The sequence below is a fragment of the Xiphias gladius genome, chromosome 8 (assembly GCF_016859285.1).
Source record: "Xiphias gladius isolate SHS-SW01 ecotype Sanya breed wild chromosome 8, ASM1685928v1, whole genome shotgun sequence".
NCBI lineage: Eukaryota > Metazoa > Chordata > Actinopteri > Istiophoriformes > Xiphiidae > Xiphias > Xiphias gladius.
Genome location: NC_053407.1, coordinates 8,290,756 through 8,306,856, shown reverse-complemented (window position 1 = coordinate 8,306,856; position 16,101 = coordinate 8,290,756). Strand labels below are relative to the sequence as shown.

The following is a 16,101-nucleotide window of genomic DNA, read 5'->3' as shown; positions in this document are numbered from 1 at the left end:
GTAATAGACAGTTATTTTAACACTAGATATTTTATTATTTTATTTGTCTTTTATTTATTTAGGTTATTTTAATATTTTTTTTTTACATTCCAATTTCATTGTCTGAATATGCTTAAGAATTAAAGGTTCATTGCTCTAATATTATGCTATTATAGTTAGGTACATAAGTATTTGGACTGTGACACAGTTTTTGTAATTTTGCCTCTCTACATCACAACAATGGATTTGAAACGAAGCCATTGAGATGCAACTGAAGTGTAGACTTTCAGCTTTAATTCAAGGAGTTCAACAAAAATATCATATTTACCGTTTAGGAATTACAGCCATTTTTATACATAGTCCCTCATTTTCACAGGCTCAAACGTGATTTGACAAACCAACAGAATTATAAATATAAGAATTTCTTTTTTTTACTGCCTGAAGTCTGGAACCCATAGATGTCACCAAGTTCTGAGTTTCCTCCCTTGAGATGCTTTGCCAGACCTTTACTGGAGCTGCCTTCAGTTACTGCTTGTTTGTGGGTCTCTCTGCCCTCAGTTTTGTCTTCAGTAAGTGAAATGCATGCTCAACTGGGTTGAGGTCAGGTAACTGACTTGGCCATTAAAGAATATTACATTTCTTTGCCTTGAGAAGCTCTTGGGTTGCTTTCACAGTATGTTTTAGGTCATTACCCATCTGTACTGTGAAGCACCATCCTTTCAGTTCTGTAGCATTTCGCTGAATCTGAGAAGATAGTACAGCCCTATACACTTCAGAATTCATCCTGCTACTTTTATCAGTAGTCACACCATCAATAAACACCAGTGACCCAGTTCCAGTGGCCATCCAAATCTGTCAATGATTCTAGATATTGACATGAGAGCTAATGCTATAACCAATTAATAGCTAGCTGATGCTAGTTTTTAGGCATAATAACATAATGAAATGTGTTATCACCTCCACATAAAACCTGGTCCATGCATGGGTGAGCTGGTTTACATCTACATCGCCTATGGTGAGTCTCTGCAGGGCCAGCTCTGCCTCTCTGTCATAATCCAGGATGGTCTCGTTCTCAATGAAGTTGGAAAGTGAGGCTTTTAGGTCTATGGGAAGAGATGCATACAAAGCACAACAAGTAATTTAAAAAATTGTTTCATTTCCATGCAAGCTAAGTAGTACACTGCAAAATAAATGGGCAGGATATATTCCATTTGTTTAGATTTCAAACTAACAGAATGCCTGCTGGCAATACTGTCTCTTTCCCAGGAAGAAGTGTGAAGAGAAATTATTTCACTTGCTTGAGTTCAAATAAACTGAATCTTATTTTTCTTGTCCAACTGTGTAGATATGGATCACAAATTTTACAGATAATACAGAGATGTTAGTTATGGCCAGCCCAATCTCCAGACCTGAACCCCAATTTAAAACCTCTAGAATGTGATCAAGAGGAAGATGGATGGTCACAAGCCATCAAACAAAGCTCAGCTGCTTGAATTTTTTGCACTAGGAGTGGCATAAAGTCACCCAACAGCAATGTGAAAGACGGGTGGAGAGCAGGCCAAGACGCATGAAAGCTGAGATTGAAAATCAACGTTATTCCACCGAATATTGATTTCTGAACTCTTCCTTAGTTAAAACATTAGTATTGTGTTGTTTAAAAATCAATATGAACTTGTTTTCTTTGCATTATTTGGGGTCTGAAAAACTTGCATTATTTGGGGTCTGTTATTTTGACCTTTTGTCATTTTCGAATTTGGTAGAAATGTTGTCTGTAGTTTATAGAATAAAACAAAAATGTTCATTTTACTCAAATACATACCTATAAATAATAATTTTTACTCAAATACATACCTATAAATAGTAAAATCAGAGAAAATTGAGAAAAATCAGAGAAATTGTTAATTTTGCAGTTGTCTCTTAATTTTTTCCAGAGCTGTATATACATTATACATATATAGATATATAGATATATATATACACATATACATACATATATACACACACACACACACACATACATATATATACACACACACACACACACACACACACACATTATATATATATATATATATATATACATACATACACATACATATACACATACATATATACATATTTGTATTTTATATATGTATAAAAGTACCTCCTTGACAAGCTCCACTGAACAAATGATTAAGTCAAGTTTAGGTTATAGATGGCTAATGTAAGGGTTATGGGCAGTTACAGTTAGGGTCTGAGAAACCCAGCAGATGAATTGGAGCAAGTGTTACTACAGAAATGCAAAAGCTTTTTTATTTTGACAAAGATGACTTCAAGCGTGAACAGGGTAACACCACAACTACACAAGTTCAGTAACTTGTTCTTAACTTGATTTTCTTTTAGAGAGGGCGGCACTCTCACCATTTTCTATATAGCAGGGTATTTTATGTAGCAGCATCAGGCGTCCATGAAGGTCACTGATGTTCTCTTCAACAGGGAACTTAAGAGGCACTTTGAGGATACAGTTGTGTTTTCCTGCCCTGAACTCAAACACAAACTCCTTCTCAGCACTACTCACTGCTTTGCCTTTGTTCTTCTTCATGGTCAAAGCTGAAAAATAGAAGGCAACTTTAAAACAAGACTGGGAGTAATATAATTTAAGTCTCTGTTTAGAAATAATGCTCCATATCCAAATATGTCCACCAGTCCCCATTTGTTGTTTGAGTCTAATGGAATATTATCAAATAAAGAACCGGACAAAAATGCAAAGAGGGCGGCCTTTCATCAATATGGACAGTACTCCACCACCTACTCACTGTCACATCTTCAAATTTCTTAAATTACCAATGTTAACCAATTTAATTAATTGAGGGATTTAAAAAAAACAAATATTTCCATTCAGTACATGTAACACAATGAGACCAACACTTTATCATTAATACTTTGTTATAGTCTAACTGGCAGCGGACAAGTGTTTTAGTATTTGCTTAAATAAATATGTTTAATAGCTGATTGTAATCACTGCTCTCTGTTAGCTAGGTTTAACTGATTAACGTCTATTGAGAATTAGCTCCACCTAAGCTAGCAGTACAGCTAACGTTTAAGAACCAAGCAAAAAATGATAAAAGAGAAGCACTCTGTCGTGGAGATGTCTAGCTGGCTACGGGATTTTTTATTTTTTTTATTTGGCAAACATATAAGTCTTATAAGAGGTAGATTTACCTGGGTATGAATCAACAGTATTTCATGTATTTCCTGTTGCAAGTCAAGTGCTCCTGTTTGGTTCAGTCAGCTGACTGCTTCGGGGTGTAGCCGGGTGACAGCAAAAGCCCTTTCGTCTTTTTCGTGGGTATGGTTATGCTCTCGATTGTGCATCAGAAGGGCTATTGTATATGTCTAAAAGCTTCATAGGTTCACAAATCCCATACTTCTTTTTTTTTTAAATTTGGATTATTCTCTTTTACGTGCAAAGCAGCTTTACTGAGCCACGAATCTATTGACGCCAAAGTTTAATTTACGAGAGCGTTTTTCCTTGGGCACTACCTCCCCCTGCTGACCAAAGATGGTTGGTTGATGGATGGTTTATGAATGAGACTAACTTATTTTTTGAGCTACCTGACAGCAAAACATTAGGTAAGTAAACACTGACGTTGTCGACAAAGTATCATGTTGTTGATAGGAAAATACAGAAAATATACTCTTAAACAATTAATTTTTGTAACGACATACTTACTGTGGATCTCTATGAATATTGTGAGAGGTGGGGGTTGAGTCGGGTGGCAGTGAAACTAATGGAAATAATGAGAAATAATCACTAACAATAAATAATTATGATAAATAATGATCATAATCACTATTCAATCAATAATATTTTGTAGCCTGATAATGGTGATGTTCCATAGCTTTACTCCATTCATCTCTTCAGTACAGATTTAAAAAAAAAACAACTATTATATAGCATAAGTTTAAGTACAAGTAATAAGTAAGTTTTTCAGTTAGCCAGATCATTTAAAATGAATCTCTGATGATTAAACATATGTACTCAAGTTAAAGTCCATCAGACTCAAAATGTTTTTAACATACAAAAGTGTCTAAAATATTATTTTACCAGAAGGTAGTCCTGCAACAAGTCAGTGAGCAGAATAATTGGAGACAGAAGGCAAAAGGTGGCTCATCACAATTGGGATAGGATTAATATTTCTCATCTCCCTTTCAAACAAATACCATATAACATCTTAATTAACTGTGCTTTTGTGGTTCCTGTTGCGTGAGCAGAGGGTAGCAGTAATTTAGTAAACCTGATTCTACCCCTTGGTGTGTTTTTTATAATACCTTTATCTTCAAAACTTCCTCTTCTTGCCATTTAATTAAGGAAAGTTAAATCTCTCAAAAGTTTATAATTATTTACTTGATTTAGATCAAAATTTTTGTTTATGTATTTGAGTGTTTGTTTATCTGACTTGATACTGTATATAATGTAGTAACTCTACAAGCAACAATTAAAAGACACTAAAGTAAGTTTAAGGTGCGCTACTATTAGAGTGATAAGCCAAAGACTCTCTCTGACTACCACATAATGTAAAAAAAGCATACACAAGCAAACTGTCCAAAAATAGCTCACTACACCTGCAAGTTTTTTTTTTCCAGGGCTTTCAACTATATCTCACCGTTTTCATCCGTACAAGTAATTTGCTCAGTTGTCATGGAGAGTCAAATAGTATATAGTTATATAATATGTAATAAAATATATGATAAACAAAGTAGATAATATTTTAACAACACATAGCAAAAATGTACAACATATCAAAAAGAACAACAAAACATGACCTATGAATCCATTCAAAATTGTGTGCAAAGTATATAATACATCAAACGATGTTGAGTGTGTCCGTGTGTATAATGTACACGTATGCGTGCACGTTCATAAGCGCGTGAGCGTGTTTTCTTCAAGTTTGAGTAGGTAAGGGCACGTGTAAAAATAGCCCTCCTACAAAAATCCGGAAAACCCTGCTTTTTAGAGCGTTGAAAACAAAATAGCACCTAATCCTTGCATTTGTTAACCTTTAACCACGATATAATAGGCCAGTGGATTAGGAAATATTTATTGACTTTACAAGTTTTCGTAAACACGCTCTTGCTTTATTACATGCTTTTCAATTGATGTATTTGCAGACGCTCCCTCCGACGGTTGAACCGTCCCGTCATACCTCGCGTGGCCAACGGCTCTCTCCACAGAAAACTGGCTCATTGAATTACCCTACTCAGCCTCTTCAGCTCGGCATAGGCAAATAATTTGAAGCAAACCAGATCGGACTAGCTCATTAAACACCTGCTATCTGCCACACACTTCCCCGGTCTTCTGTCTATCTGACTGCGGCGGTGGGGCGTGCTTTCCTGGGCTCACTGGCTGGGTTTGGTCGGGGAGGTAGGGGGAAGTACGGAGCTGGTCCCGAGTGATGATGGAGCTGGAGTCGGCCAGTAACAGAGGCGAACTGGGAGCAGTGGGGGACTCGCTGCAGCCACCAACCCCGAGCAGGCACGAAAAGAGCCTGGGACTGCTAACCACCAAGTTTGTGACTTTACTACAGGAGGCGAAGGACGGAGTGCTGGATCTAAAAGCTGTGAGCATGCAGCCCAGAGTCTTTGTTGTTAGCTAGCACATGCCACTTTGAGACTGCCCGCTGTCGTTAGGTTACATGCACTTTCGCTAGCATGTCTGTTAGCTTAGCCTAGCTGTGTGACAGGCTAATTTGAATGGATGATACCTCTTTGCTTATGGCTTTGTAGTTTTTATACACCTCGGTTACTTTCAATCCCCCGTTTAAATCCTGTCATGGTATTTTCACGTTTCTCAAAGGGGAGATAAGTAAGGTTACAATCTGAACTTTGAGGAGACCGGCCAACTTTTCAGAGTCTGCCCCCTGCAGATTCAGAGTTTAAAAAGTGGGTCATCTTTTGTCGGTCCCTTCTGAGCTAACGCTACTGCATCTTCACACATGAACAATTTTTTTCCTGCCTGATAAGGTCGTGGTCACTTAACGACATGTACTGACTCACTTAGTCTTCGGTATTTACTCAAAAAGCATATGCTTTTAACGGCAGTGCATTAGCTTTTCAATCCGAGGTCAATTAAATAACATTAGCTATGTTCTCCACCAGAGTCTCTCCTGAAATACACTTGAACAACCTTTTTTTTAATGTATCTAATAAGAAAAAAAGGTTGAAAACCAATTGATCTTTGCACACTTTTCTGCCAGTGTCACAAAATATTAATAAGCCTTGAGCTCATATCATAAAATGGGGTTTCATCTGAAGCTCAGACTTATCAAAACATATTAATACACTTGTCAAATTGCAATATAAATAGAAATGTTTTAACAAACACTGTCATCCATGTTATTTCTCAACCAAAAACAGAGAAGCAGATGGCAGCTTGACCAGCCAAGCATTACTTTATATAATAGAACAGTTTCTTTTTCACTGTGACCTCAGTGACTTGGCGGACAGATTGGCTTCATAGCTACTGACACTCATGGTGGCACTGTGCTTTGCTGATAATAAAATACCACCCACTCATGCTTTTTTTTCTTTCTCTTTCACTGTCATTTTCATCTGTCTATAAAAACACACAAGCATTTATGAATTATGATTCACTTTGAAAAATCACTAAACACTTTATCATAGATAATCTTGTTCTATTATCAGATATTAGCTCAAATATTGGATGATGGGTGTGATTATTGTAGACTCTGTAACGACTTTTTTAACAGACCTGTGTGTACTTAAATTTGTTTTGTACTAAAACTGAAACTCTGCTCTGACTGAAGTCTATCCGTACGTTGACGATGCTAGAAAACATAAAACAAAGCCATGACAATCAGCACTGTATAATGAAGGGTCAGGTATGTGTGTTGATTTCAGTTAAAAGGCTATTTACCTCTGACACCTGTGGCTCCCACAGACATTTTTTATGTCTTTTTATTAAATAAAAACCCTGATAATTTATTAGCTATCATTCAGCAGGTCTGTGACTCCAGGTCACCCACAGGGCCTGCCTACAAAGCCTAGAACTATCAGCACCAGCCATATGGTTATCATTAGTTTGCAAAACACTAAGAGGTTGGGCTGGGAAGGAAGTTTAAATGACTGTAAGATGGGTGGTGAAACTCGTGGTTTAGTTTGCGGTGCAATTGAACCATTGGCACAGATACAGCAGTCCCTATTTGTATGTGCTTTTAGCAATAAGCCTACTAAAGGAGTAGGCAGTAATCTCTATTGTATTTTTCATCGCTTTTGTCCCGTCATCCAGGCTGCAGACACCTTGGCAGTTCGACAGAAACGACGTATTTACGATATCACTAATGTGCTGGAGGGAATTGGACTGATAGAGAAGAAGTCCAAGAACAGTATCCAATGGAAGTAAGTCCACAGTTCTTTAGTAGTTTCCAAAGGTGGAAAGATTCCCTTTTGGAGGTTTGTCCTGACCTGTCATGGCCTTCATCACAGAAGGCCATATCAGGCCTTCTTAATACTTGCACCAATCCCCCACCACTTCCACTTATTAATGAAGCATGTACATATTATACCCATTGAGAGATGGCTGAGAAGCTGATTCTTCTGAGGATCAATTGTTGATGTCACATTATCCCTGTATGTGCGTATGTATACTTGTGTGTTGATCTGTGTGACAGGCATGTTTATGACTCTGATTATATCTGAGTCGGGGAGAAATTAGTTGAACGGAAGATTTTGAATCATGAAATAAACAAGAATCTAAATTTCCACATGTGCTCATTTAGATACTATAGAACTGAACTCAGAAAGTGTTTGTTGTAACGGTCACTTTTGCTGTACACTGTACATATTTAGCAGTCAACAAGTAGTTTTCAGTAGTTGTATAATAATTTCATAGCTACCCTATAACAAAATTATCTGAACAATAGAGAAGAGCCTGTCCACTGCAGGTATGCTACTACAACCTCTTGGGGAGCTGTAGATATGAGAGTTGTAAGTGTACATGAATACATAAAGTTGTCAAAATGGCTTTGCTCAGTGTTGTGAATTATATTGCGGTCAGTTAAGTATTAGTGACATGTTTTTTGGCTCTTTAGTCCCACACTTTGGTTGTGAAATTTAGAAAATAATGATTAGGGAAATGTTCCAATGGTGGAAACATAATTCATAAATGTGACCTTAAAGCACTTAAAGCAAACGCTACGTCTATCACAAGCCATGGTTATCGGCATATTTGTCACTTTAAAAAAAAATAGTAATACAAGGCAGAGTAGCCAAGAGGAAGTGAATGAGAATGAATCTGCTTAGTTGTATCAATAATAAAGAAGGGTGTTAATGAAAAACAGCATGTGTCCTTTTGAGTGTGTGACACTGTCTGAACATGACCATGCATTTTTTTTTTTTTTTCCTTCTTCAGGGGTGTAGGTCCAGGTTGTAACACCAGGGAGATAGCTGATAAGCTGATTGATCTGAAGGCAGAGCTAGATGATCTGGCTCTCAGGGAACATGAGCTGGACCAGCAGAGAGTCTGGGTCCAACAGAGCATCAAGAACGTCACAGATGACTCCAACAACAGCCCATATCCTTCACTGCACAGTGTGTTTATGTGTGTGTTATGGTTACAAACAGATTTTCAGTGATGTATGCAATGGTCAGTGCTTATTTAATTTCACAGTTTAATCAGTCGTGAATTCATTCTGTTGCATCCAAATCACAAGTAATGGCTGTTCCTAAAAAGATTTGTTTGTCATCGGTGTTTCTTCAAGCCCAGCCATGACAACCATTTTGACATGACTTGAGTAATATTGTCCTCCAGAGCCACAGAAGACATTATACTTGTACATTATGTTTTCACAAGCTGAATACCACTCATCACTAGTAAATTGATCTTTATGTGGGAAATTGGTGGATTTTACTTTTATGTCCTATGATACGTTCTCTACATATACACTGTTACTTCAGTGGAGCTGTGCCAGCCATAATAAAGGTTCATCTGACAACTATAGTAATGTAACTTTCACCTGTTACTGGCAAAATATTTAATTAATTTACAGGCTCATAAATGTTGCTCAGAGCAGTGCCAGATTGCTGACTTCAGAAGTTCGTAGGTACTGGCTTACGGCCCAGGCTTTTCCTGTATAGGACAGACAGACTGCCAATTTTATAATGGGGATAAAGTGCTCCTGAAGAACAAGGACAACAGTGTCAAACTGTGTGAAAACCCTTTGCAACCATTTGCAATCATGCCTTAATGAATTACTTAAGATACTGTATACTCATTGTTAGAAGCTTTTTGCAAACCACACATGGTGAGTATTTAGATATGTGCATGTGGCAGTTAGTGGCACAAGGCAACAGTAGACACAGTGAGTGTGGAGCAGTGAAACAGTGAAACATATCCAATCTCAACACCATCTGGCCTCTCATAGTGGATTATACAGGGCATACATCCCTACAGATTCTTCTAGTTCTATCATCCACACAGCTCATATTGAGGCTATTAAAGTGGCACTCCACTGATTTTACACATAGAAGTCATGGAGAGTATTGCTCATCCTGTAAACACAGCTGTATATTGTCTTCTTTGCTTCTGGAGGGAGCTTTCTAAAGTCTGAGAAAATAACCCAGGTGATGTCATCAGGGTTATTTCAAGTTTTTAACAAGCAGGGAGAGCCTAGTTTGCTATTTAATTTCAGCACAGGAACTGTAGGATCCAGCATTTTTGAAGTTTGACTCATTATAGAGACTAAAAGTCAGGATATCTCAGCTATTGCTGCTTCAATTTTGACCCTTCTTTTTTTTTTTTTTTTTAAATTGGCCTCTCGTGAGTCTTCCAACTTTTCTGAAGCGCTATTCTGAATTGCTTGAGTACCCTATTAATAAATCTATGTATTCAGTAAATCATCATGTCCTTGGTCAACCAACAGCCTTCCGGTCATATGTAGTGCAAATGTGCAAAGCTGTATTGCTGACATATCTTCTTATTTTTAGTGACAAACCTTGTTGTTGTATGGACCCTTAACACATTTATACTATGGCATATGTAAAACATGAAGACCTCTGTGGAGCTTTCAAAGGTATTTTTTTCAGATGATCTATACTTACCTCGCTGTTTTCATTTTCTTTTCTGTCACATCCATTTACACTTTTCATGACTCATCACCTCTTTTTTGCAGGTGACACACTCCTAGCGATTCGCGCTCCCATTGGCACACAACTAGAGGTCCCCATACCAGAAGCTGTAAGTTGTGTGTGCATGGTGTGTGTAGGTCAGGTCCACCTACTGTTGTTTTGTTTCATGTCTCAGACTGGGTGTTTGTGTGTGTATCCAGGTCCTCAACGGGCAAAGAAAATACCAGATCCGTCTCAAGAGTTTATCTGGTCCTATCGAGGTTTTGCTGGTCAATAAGGACCCGTCCAGTGCCTCTCCTGTTGTGTTGCCCGTCCCTCCTCCAGATGACGTCCTTCAGAACCTCCCTGCACCAACACCTACCTCCCAGCCGACCACTGCTGCCTCCCAGGTCCACACAGACATTAGCTATCACTATACAATTAGTACTACTGATGTATTGATCTGTTTAGTGTTGACTAGATTTTTACTCTCAAGTTGTCTTTCTTTATTGAGACAGTAAAGACGATGAGAAAAAGACATTGATCCCAAGACAGCAAAATTTTTCACAGTTTGCTCTATTGACATGACAGTTGTGTTTGAAATAGTGTTCATAAAAAATTATTAAAATTTTTTTTTTTTTTTCCCATTATACAAATCCTGTTTTCTTCATCATGCAATGTTATGAATTTCCCTCATCTTTCCTCCCTGCAGGTCCCCAAAGCAGCTGCAGCCACATCTACAAAACCTGGTCCTGCCACAACATCAACAGCAGCAGCCAACCAGACAGTCTCAGTGACAGGTGGGGGGGGGCGTCAAGGGTTCAGTGAGTGCATTTGAGCTGAGATATTGTTCCCCCAATATTATACCATCTCCTCATTTCAGTTTTTATTGTTAAACCATTTGTGACTGTAATATGATACCAAGAGCTACCATTACCGTAGTAATTTACAGCGTATTGTCTCACGTTTGTTTTATTTCAGAAGTGACAAGCACCACGCCACTCACCCCAACAACAGATACACCTGCTACAGTCACTCAGCAGCTTCAGTCCTCTGCCTTGTTGGATGGATCTGCATCCTCTTCTGCCTCTGCAGTATTTGAACCAATTAAGTCGGATCCCTCTGAATGTGAGTTTTGCATAATGCTGAACTCTTTTGAACCTCTCTCTCTCTGTAACACCTTTTTAGAAAAGACAACCTCATTTAAAGAATTATAATATTCGGACAGGGATGCTGATGATGACTAATTTTTTACTTTTACATTCATAGTTTTGCTGTATTGACATTTGGGTATGCTTATGGCTGTTTGTTTCCAAAGTTTGGTGTTATAGATGTCATTCACTGGATCAGTTCAGTGGTTCTCAAACTCGGGGCTGATCTGCTACAGAGGGGGTGTGGGTGACCAGGTGGAAAAATGTGTGAGGCCAACAAATAAACAAATAAAGAGTTTAGGAATGCTACCAATGCTTGATAATCTGAATCCGTTTTTTTTTTTTTTTTTTTTCAGTAAAACCCAACTTGGCTCCTTTTTATTAGTAGTTTCCACAATATTTTTAATGAGTAATAAAATATTTAATACATTTTCGTGAGTGTTAGGCGAATGATCGTTTTTCAGCTTTTATATGGGGGCATGAAATTGTGTTAATTATATTAACTTATTTTTATTTATTCAGCTATATTTTAAAGAGATATCACAGGAAACATTTACTATTCATATCATAAACTTAACTATTTTACTGTGTAGCTGAAAAGTTTGTTTTCGCTTCCCTCTAGTGCTGGACTTTCCCAAAGAGCTCTCAGACATGTTTGATCCAACAAAAGGTACACATTTCTATAGTTTTTCATAAATATGATATTTTCTCCTCCAGTGATTGTTCAGTTACCTATGTCACACCTCCTCGGTGTCCTGTAGATTGAAAGGTTCAAAAAAAATTTCACTCAGTTCTATTCTCTCTCTGACAGAGATCATGAGTGGAGATTTGTTGGAAGACCTGATGTCATCAGAAGGTACGTTTGCTTAGATGCACTATGTATAATTTGTGTTACAAAGAGGCTCTTGAATACATTTCAGCACATGGACCCCTTGTATGCATCCTGCATGTCTCATCTATTTCTGTCTGTTTCACCTACAGTGTTCTCACCTCTCCTCCGGCTGTCCCCTCCACCCAGCGACCACGACTACATATACAACCTGGATGAGACAGAAGGCCTGTGTGACCTCTTTGACGTCCCCATTCTCAACCTCTGACCCCTGAGATTGTTGTCTGAGTGGGAAACAGTTGCCCTTACATGCTAATCTACCTTTATTTTCTTCAAGCGCCCCCCCCCCCACAGGCAGGGATGGTGAGAAGAGGTGCTGGAAAGCTTATATGACCTGATGAGCGTTCAAGGACACCTCTGCACTGACACGGTGAGCTCAAGCTGAGCTCAGTCAGACAGTAGCTTGATGTACAGCCTCATGAAGAAATACATGCGAGAACAAAACATTTTATTTACTGCTTCTCCAAGGAAACAGAGTCAAAACAAATGACAAATAATTATATTTTTGGGTTCTTGTGTATTATAAAGCGTCATGTTTGTGTATCAGCTTTCCCATGTGCTCGTGAGTGAATGTGTGTAAGCATACTTTACATGAGTGTGTGCTTGGTAGTCCGTGTGCCTCCTTGTGTTTTGTATTGAACGCTCTCTTAACTTGAGTCAGATGTCTCCAGGAAAAAAAAGAAACCTATCAGGTCAAGAGTCATAGCAGACAAATGGAGCACAGCCTTTATCACCTGGCAGCTGCTGATGCTTAGCTTGAATGAGTCCAAACAGCTGGTTAAATATGCACTGTCCTCATGTACATAGAGAATATATATTTTGTATTACCAGCACACAAGACTATTGTATTATTATGTACTACATTTGTGACACAAGCAGAGCAATTGTTTGCAAAAAAGAAGGGTACCATACTCAAATGATCATACTGTATGTATGAAGTGCTTTGTTTTGAATAATGGGACTTCGTCTTGATTTAATCTTTCAGTGCTGAAGTGTTGGTGGGTTCCAGTTAGAGAAAGAGGATCTCAATAATAAGCTGTTGAGGCCAATAAACTTTGTGACATAATGAGCCATGGACCAAAAAATGCAGGGCTAGGAGAAAAGTTTTAGAATACTACCCTTTTACATTAATACATTTTTAGGTAAATGGAAAAATAAAAATGTCTCATGTAAACTCCGGATTATGAATACCTTGTTCTTTAACTGGTTCAATACTGAACCAGTTAAAGAGGTATTAGTACTTCTACACTGAGAGGTTTGTTTGCTAAATAAATAAAGATAGGCATGCTTTCAGTTTCATTTTGCCTCTGGACTATAACAATTTTTATTGGCTCTGATTTATCTATAACTTAACTGGTGTATGTCAGAGGAGTAGCTTTTTTCCCCCCTTCCAAAGTGAGTTTTGTGGCGATTGTCTTTCAGCTATAATATATGTATATGAATACCATTGTGCTCAGTTCATTTGTATGTAAAAGGACGTATGTATTTTTACTGATGAGTGAATATAGTCACCATGTCATGAAAGATGACCCTATTTTTGCTTGTTTTTGTATATTTGGCACAGATCCCTATTCAATAGTTTTTACTTTTTCCAGTGTTCTTTCTGTTAATGCTTATCACTCTAAATTTGATTTTTTTTTCAACTCTAATTATTCTCTCTGTGCAGGGGACAGATAGCAATTAAGGATGATTTGTTACTAGTCAGACTGTATCATTATTATTCATCGTTCTAAGGTGCTTTCTTCTCTAAAATCCCTTTTGTGTAATATTCTGTTTTGCCTGGGATGACGTGTATGTATGTACAGTATGTACTGTGTATATCCTTCTCTACCGCTTGTATAGAATAGCATTTATTTTTTTATACCTGCTAGATATATTATTACATGATTGTTGCTACTAATTTGAGGCTACACTTAAAGTTTAAGGGATTTATCCACAAAACCTTCTGCTTTATCAAAGCATCCTGTCTCATTGTTGCACTTTACATCACTGTGGACAGATTGGTTGCTACTTATCCACTCCTTGATCAGTAGCCAGTCATCGTGTTTGGACAGTGTTGTGAAAAGCCAGGGAGTTCAACAGTCCTGGGTTGAATGAATCATGTCTGCGTGCTGGCATGTGAGACTCAATCTTACAGACTGTTTTTAACAGGCTCACTGTTGTTAAGCTGTAGTCGCATCAAAAGATACAAAATAAACACTTTGGTATTCTTTGTGTATTGTCTGGTTCCCTGGGTTTCCTATATAAGTATTGTATCACATTGTTGGTGTGTGTAACAGAGGGTTCCCTGCTGTTACAGTAAGTTCAGTTGAGCAGAATTGTGACATGATTTTCAGATATGCTGTTGATATGAGCTAGGGCCATTCATTCTTGTTTAAAAAAAGATGTAATAAGTAGGAAAAGTCATGAGCTGTTTATGTGCATTTTAAAGAAAATATGTTATACAAAAACAAGCTTCAAATGTAACCAAAAATGTGATGGGAATTGTGATAGTTAAGCTGTTTAACAGGAAATCGTTATCAAATTTATTTTGTCTCTATGAACAGTATATTGGGCTACTGTAAGCTTCTTCAGTCAGTATAACATTGACAGTTTTGTAATGGGCAGAGCTTGATTTGCCCCTCTGACTAGTGAACTGTTGATAGATTTCGTGGATGTTTGCAGCTGACATCACACAGCCTCTTTTTCTATTGTGCACACGTCAGTTTTGCAATTATCAAACAAACCTACATAGCTATCTTTGTGGGGATCTGATAATGTCCAGAAATCTAAAAATGAACCATTAAAGATGAGGGTAATAAGATTCTGAGATTAGGGTGTATTATCCCTTAAACTCCACTGGTCAGTTTTCTGTAGAACCAAATCATATGTATCGATAGTGTATCTCTTCCATGATTTTTTTTTAGCGCTTACATTACATTTACATTTACTCATTTGGCAGAGGCTTTTACCCAAAGTGACGTGCTGGTGTGGGACAACACTGAAGCTTCAGTGCAGTAGGAGACCGTGAGGTAGTTGCTAGTGCTAGATCTATTCAAAACACAACGTGCAGGCAAAGCCTCGCCAGTTTATGATGCAAGAGGACTAGCTTCGTTACATGTAAAGAGAGGCACAACAGACAGTTGATATACTGTATATTGCCATCATATCAAGATTCCCAGTGGGCGCTTTTGTTGCATGTCATTCCCTATCGCTTCCTCGCCTCGTTTCCTGTCAACTCGCTACTGTCAGCTTTCTATAATAAAGGCATTAAAATAACAAAAAAGACTTTTTTTTTTTTTTAAAGGGGGAAAAAGAAATAATATATCTATACAATAGACTAATAATAATAAGTGTGGCCATGCTGCTGGTTGTCAGTAATGTGCTAAAGGGCACGGACAGGAGGACAGGAGGTCCCCGGACAGTTGACGTGCGGTCCTTGCACACCATAGAGCACCCTGCTCCCCCTTTGGTTACAATAGGCCTGGTAATATAATTCTCATAGTAGAGGTGTCGAAGTAGTGAAAAATGGTGTGTAAATTGGGTAAAACGCTGGGGAAAAGAAGGGACAGCAGGGGGCAGCTGTAACCAACTGTTCCCGACCCGGAACTCTGAATTAATTGATCTACTACTTCTTGGAAATTTGGAAGACTATCTGGTGCAGTTTAGTACAAGCAGCAAGAACATTTCCAGAACTTATATAATTTTTCTTTCAAAGTAAAAAGCGCTGTGTCGCTCAAGGAATAAAATGATTTCTCGGCGGTCTTAAATGTTATGCACTGAAAGGGTTGAAGGTACAATCTTTCATAGATGTGTATAATTGGAATTAAGTATCCTGAAATAAATAAAGAGGGACAGCTTCTTTCTCATGAGACATTTTCTTAAAACATAATTTCCAGGCCAATGTGTTCATTAAATTACAATGGACACGAAAGGTTTTATTTTGAAAGTTATAACCGGAAACCAGTTGTCTTAATCTGGTTGATTTAACTCAAA

General features: G+C 37.9%; 2 protein-coding genes across 3 annotated transcripts in view; one reads left to right on the top strand and one right to left on the bottom strand.

Moving 5' to 3' along the window:
• The window catches only part of c8h12orf4 (chromosome 8 C12orf4 homolog), a 17,747-nt gene extending 14,456 nt beyond the window's left edge, over nt 1–3,291 (bottom strand). The window contains exons 1-3 of the mRNA XM_040134171.1: nt 3,184–3,291; nt 2,383–2,571; nt 937–1,082 (exon numbers count right to left, since the gene is read on the bottom strand). Of these exons, the coding sequence (XP_039990105.1) occupies nt 937–1,082; nt 2,383–2,563 (327 nt within the window). The 5' untranslated portion in view covers nt 2,564–2,571; nt 3,184–3,291. The remainder of the gene's footprint in view (nt 1–936; nt 1,083–2,382; nt 2,572–3,183) is intronic.
• A 1,851-nt stretch (nt 3,292–5,142) lies between these two features.
• On the top strand, nt 5,143–14,340 carry e2f4 (E2F transcription factor 4). Of its 2 annotated transcripts, none has more exons than XM_040133809.1 (11): nt 5,143–5,582; nt 7,271–7,380; nt 8,393–8,554; nt 10,009–10,052; nt 10,152–10,216; nt 10,308–10,496; nt 10,799–10,886; nt 11,068–11,214; nt 11,860–11,907; nt 12,049–12,093; nt 12,219–14,340. In XM_040133809.1, the coding sequence occupies exons 1-11, from the start codon at nt 5,418–5,420 to the stop codon at nt 12,332–12,334; spliced, it is 1,179 nt and encodes a 392-aa protein (XP_039989743.1). In that variant the 5' UTR covers nt 5,143–5,417; the 3' UTR covers nt 12,335–14,340. The 2 variants fall into 2 exon arrangements, with proteins under 2 accessions (XP_039989743.1, XP_039989741.1); XM_040133807.1 differs by having other exon boundaries at nt 10,799–10,910.
• Nucleotides 14,341–16,101: the final 1,761 nt, after the last annotated feature.

Coding starts and splice junctions, on each gene's coding strand:
- e2f4 (XM_040133807.1), top strand. CDS start 5,418: ATGATGGAGCTGGAGTCGGCCAGTAACAGAGGCGAACTGGGAGCAGTG. Junction 10,217..10,307: donor AGGTCCCCATACCAGAAGCT/GTAAGTTGTGTG, acceptor GTGTGTATCCAG/GTCCTCAACGGGCAAAGAAA. Junction 10,911..11,067: donor GGGGGGGCGTCAAGGGTTCA/GTGAGTGCATTT, acceptor GTTTTATTTCAG/AAGTGACAAGCACCACGCCA.